Source organism: Lolium perenne, chromosome 4, assembly GCF_019359855.2.
Source record: "Lolium perenne isolate Kyuss_39 chromosome 4, Kyuss_2.0, whole genome shotgun sequence".
Classification (NCBI taxonomy): Eukaryota; Viridiplantae; Streptophyta; class Magnoliopsida; order Poales; family Poaceae; genus Lolium; species Lolium perenne.
In genome coordinates, this window is record NC_067247.2 from 42,824,071 (window position 1) to 42,829,197 (window position 5,127).

The window sequence follows — 5,127 nt, forward strand, 5'->3', positions numbered from 1 at the left end:
GTCATGTGTATTCGGTATCATCTTGATACATCACTATACGGTATGTTGATAAAATTTTCTTGGTTTCGTTCAAGTGATGTTCATACCATACATCATACACATCATATTAAGTGCAGCCGTCTCGTTGAACACTCTTCACCTGTGCTTGCCTAGATTGATTTGGATGGCCACACTATGGATAGTTAGGTGTTATTTTCGGCGGGATCTTTTGGCCTGACATGCAAGGTTGCACGTACCGAAATAATAGAGTCATTCTTTCCAAGTATCAACATGTGTCAACACACCATAACAAGTACCCATATTACACACCCTGGAAAAAATGAAGAAGGAAGAAACTAACGCTCAATTCTTTAAACCAAACATGCAACTATCGGACATGCAACTCACTTGCTATGTGTATTTGCATTGTATTTAAACAAAAAAGCCTAAGAAATATTTAGAAAAATATGGATAAGATTATGTGTAAAATATACATATTGAGATTCCTCTTTGGGATAAAAGATTTTATACAATATATAGCAGAATTTATGTACTGTATTTAGACAAGAAAAGGAGGTTCACATAACTTGAGTTGTAAAATCTATAACTTGATTTCTATGAGTAGGGTAGGTTACGTTATACTTTTGGAAACATTTTAGTTTTGGAAAAAGTTTAGTTTTACATGTTTATTCGCTAGTTGTATATGTATTGTATATGTATTTTCCATGTCTATTCGTTGGTTGTATATGTATTAGTTTGTGGTTGATTTTCTTATGTATACATGCTCCTAGATAATGATAAGCATGTTAACTTGTTGTGTTTTATATTTTTGTGTTTCTAGTTTTTTATGGTGATCACAAGATCATCCGGATGCATTTAATGAAGTTCTAGATTTCCATTTTTTTGCTTGGAGTACTTTTACCCGATATTTTTGGTGGCGAGAAGATCATCTACACGCAACCATCTGCTATGTCGATGATTAAAATATTGTGGCACTAAATGTTATGATCACGAGATCATCTAGATGTGATCCCTGATGTGCAAGTGACCCATGTGATATGCATAAATATAAATCTTATGCATTCAACCTGGCTTGCTTGCTCCATCCCTCGGATTTGTGTGCCCAATATAAGTATGAGGCACATTCTTGAGTTGGCTCTATTTCGTTTTGGTTCTTAATGTTCATTTTGATTCTGTTTTCTTGCAATGACCGATGATTAAATTTTGCAAAGGATGATTATATAATACCTTATGCATTGTACAAACAATTTAGATTGTGCAATTTTCTTAGGATTGCAAAATCATCTCTTTGCGCTAAGCACGAGCCTCCCGATTCTGCCGATGATTATAATCAGATACCATCTAATGAGAAACGGTGTTCATAAGACCTTGTCATATGTCCATCCACATTCCTTTCACATTTGATTTGGTCTTGTAGGCACTTATTTTTATCTCGTGTCTTTATATAAGGCTTCACATCTGTGAATACTTGACATTTTTTTCTAAATACAAATATGACTTAGAACAAATCCTTGTGATCTCTCCCACTATATTGACAATCGATGATTTAATTATTGTGGCACTATAGATTGCTCAATTTCGGATGTAATCTCACGATGGTGCAAGTGAACCATGTGATGCAAGTGAGCCATGTGATATGCACAAATATAAATCTTGTACATCCAACTTGGTTCACTCATTTCACCCTAGGATTTGCGTGTCTAATATAAGTATGAGGCATGCTCTTGAGTTATCCCCTACTTGATGTTCATTTTGGTTTTGTTTCATTGCACCGAGCGATGTGTAAGTCCTATAAGTTCCTCAATTTTGGATGTAATTCCGGACCAGAGATGGGGAGGATTATTGTTGTGTCTGGAGGGGAATGGGATTCTCAAGGATGATAAGACCACACATGGTCAGTTGCCACAGGGGCAGCTCACGGTAGTAGACTCTAGGTGTTAGTCATTCTACATTGCGTGCAAACATTCCCTAAGACATGACATTTGTGCAAATTTATTTTCCTTAATTTCTACCTATGTTTCCACATGTGGTGTGTATTCAGTATTATCTTGATACATTAATATACGGTATGTTGATAAAATCTTCTTGTTTTCATTCAAGTGACATTTATAACATACATCATATGCATCATTTTAAGTGTAGCCGTCTCGGTGAACCTGCTTCATCTGTGCTTGCCGATATAGGTTTGGATGGCCACACTATGTATAGTTGGGTGTTACTTCCGGCGGGATCTTTTGGCTTGAGATGCAAGGTTGCATGTACCGAAATGATAGGACCAACTTTCCAAGTTCCAACATGTATCAACACATCGTACCCATTTTACACACCCTCTTGCTCCAGAAAAAGCAAAAAAAACAAGAATAAGGGAGAAACCAAAGCTAGAGTTTTTTAAAACCAAACCTGCAACATGATTCTTTTTTTTAGGGGAGTTGCAAGTTGCAGCATCAACACTATCATACAGGCAACTCACTCACTACACAGCAACCAATCAACCCTCTGCTTCAGCAATCTTAAGGCCCAGACTGGAAATTTGCAGCCCAGCCCAGCCCAGCCCAGCCCAATCATGTATCTTGGTCTTCTTTCCTTATGAGCCCAGAATGAAAACTGAGACGAGCAGCGCCGAGACGACGGCGAAGACCACCGTGTTGGCGCGGCGCTGCCTCCCTGCACCGGACTTGGCGTCCGCGCTCTTGCCTCCGGTGGTACCTGCAATTAAGCGGCGGCGGCGAAGACGCATGAGAAAAGGTAATTACGTAACTGTTGTTCGATCTGAATATAGAACATTCTTATACAGTCCTGAACTGAGATAGTAGCACCCCTGCACAAGATTCGTTTATACAGTTTTGAACTGATGCGCGCTACTGCAAAAGTGCATGGAATCATTCGTGCCGGTGCATAACTGTTAGCACCGGGTAGGACGTGATGTATGGAAAGTTGTTAAGTACTCCCTCCGTTCCTATTTAATCGACGTGGGGGGAGAAGGCTAATGAACAAATTCACGTCAATTAAATCCGGACAGAGGTAGTACTACCTCTATTCTGCATGTAAGTCTTTTTAGCCCATTCTTTTAATTTGATAAAACGGTTTATATTACAAATAGAGTGATATAATTAGAAGCGTTTGAGTTTTGTATCGCCAAGGATGAGGCCAAGCTTAAAATCATCATAATTCAAACCATTGAGGACGAGGCCAAGCTTTGGATCGTCGTGGATGCGGAGAATTTGAGTTGTATAATAATGAGAGAGCAATCTTTTAAGAACTTGGTTTTTTCGTTTTGTTTTGTCTTGTCAAGACTCTCCTACTTATTTAATAAATGGTGGCAAATCTTTTGCCCCCTCCTTCCTCCTTAACAGTTAAGTTCCTTCTTTCGCCCCAAAATAAGTGGAGTCAGATTTTTCTAGATTCGTACATGTATAGTACACACTAAAAGGCATCTAGATATACACGAATTAAGGTAGATTTGAGTCGCTTGTTTTGCGACAGAGAGAGTAGGTTAGAACTTAGAACTACAGTACCAGCAGTACCACTGACCAGTGATCATGCGTAGTTGTGCAAAGACCGTGCCTATAGTGCTGGCTGCAGGTACAGGTACTACCCAATTTCAGTTAAGAACTTAAGATAGCGGGCACAAGACTGCGACGCCACGTGGGCCGTTGGGCGGGCCATGGGCCATGCACGGCACATTGACTGCTCCCGTCACTCGCTTGAGTGAATGCGGACTGCTGCCCGTATCTTTCTCGACATAACTGCGGCCGCTGGCGGTCTCGATCGTGCGAGCTGCGAGCAGGGCCAGCCGAAAGCCGGTCGTGCCCATGCCATGTGCGTGCCGACGTGTCGGGCACGTCGTTCGCTCTCCATGTGACACGCGCGCGTGTTCAGTTATCAAACCGTTTCGTCGCCGTGAATAAAATGGTGATCATGGAGCTCCGGCGGTCGGAGTGCGGTTTACAGTACGTACCGGTGGCGGCGCCCGAGGCGGCTGGGGTGGCGGCGCCGGTGGCGTTCTTGCCCTCGTGCTCGATGCCGTACTGCTTGAAGATCTCGGCCTCCTTGGAGTCGGGCGCCATGTTGAGGATCTTGGGGCAGTCGGAGAAGGTGGCGGCGATGGCGCAAGCGGAGGGCAGGTTCATGGCGCGGGTGATGTTCACCTTCAGCCCCAGCGCCGGCTCGTCGCGGTCCTTCACCAGCACGCACAGGCACTTCTTGCTGGTCCCCAGCACCTGCTTGAACCCCGAGCAGCAGTCCGGCGTCGGCGCGCGCGCCGTCGCCGTGGCCTGCACGTACGTCAGGCACGTCGCGATGCCCATCAGCTTGTCCGCGCACTCCGCGCGGTCCGCCGCGAAGTCCGCGCCCGCCAGCTGCCCGACCACGGCCACCGCCACCACCATCACTAGCAGCGCGCAGCTACGGCGAGCTCCTCCGAAAGCCATGGCTATTGACTGAACTAGCTGATCGGACGGCGGCGAGCTAGCTATAGCTACTGATGCCGCTTGCTTTGGCGACCTGTTTCTTGCGTAAGCGCTCGTGTAGTTTGCGTGTGGCGACGTGGTGCTCGATCTTGGGCTAGCTTGGGTTTATATAGAGGATACGCGTGTACGTACGTCGCGCGCACAGAGAACTAGAGAAGTGTGTGTATGTTCTACTGACAGGTCAGGTCCGTCGTCAACCAATGGATCCATCGAGAAGACTGCTACGGCGGTTGCGACCGGCCGATGATATGATCGATCGGGCGATTAATTTGAGTTAGTTGGGGAGGTGTGGCTGCCTAGATTGCGTGCGTGCGCATGCGTCTTCTCCATCGATCGTGGGGCAAGTACCGTGTACTGTATACGTGCGCATGGGTCGAGAGAGTGAGGGGTGGTCGATCCTACGTACGGCACGTCTACATGATGATCTGCTAGAGCTATGTCTCTATTGATCTGGCTAGAGTGACGGTTCTGGGAGACGCCGTCGGTGATCTTTCATGGGCGATTCACGTCTGGAGGCTGCTGGATCGAGTGGGACTCGGTCGTGTGCACCCATGTTTTACTTTGGCCATTTGATTTCAGAGGGAGCGCTTCGACGCTCTGTTGGCTGTTAATATCATGAGGCATGTTCTGGTTCCATGGTGCTGGCAGAGAATGTCAT

At 45.2% G+C, this 5,127-nt stretch overlaps 1 protein-coding gene across 1 annotated transcript; it reads right to left on the reverse strand.

The window, feature by feature from the left end:
- Nucleotides 1–2,259: 2,259 nt before the first annotated feature.
- On the reverse strand, nt 2,260–4,538 carry LOC127292305 (non-specific lipid transfer protein GPI-anchored 14). The gene is made up of 2 exons (XM_051321671.2): nt 3,959–4,538; nt 2,260–2,706 (listed from the first exon to the last, which is right to left on the reverse strand). Exons 1-2 carry the CDS (start codon nt 4,428–4,430, stop codon nt 2,585–2,587), a joined length of 594 nt encoding a protein of 197 aa, XP_051177631.1. The 5' UTR covers nt 4,431–4,538; the 3' UTR covers nt 2,260–2,584.
- Nucleotides 4,539–5,127: the final 589 nt, after the last annotated feature.

Excerpts from the sequence above, each read along its gene's own strand:
- LOC127292305 (XM_051321671.2), bottom strand. The coding sequence starts at position 4,430 with ATGGCTTTCGGAGGAGCTCGCCGTAGCTGCGCGCTGCTAGTGATGGTG. Across the intron at positions 2,707-3,958 it reads CGCCTCGGGCGCCGCCACCG|GTACCACCGGAGGCAAGAGC; the intron begins GTACGTACTGTA and ends GCTTAATTGCAG.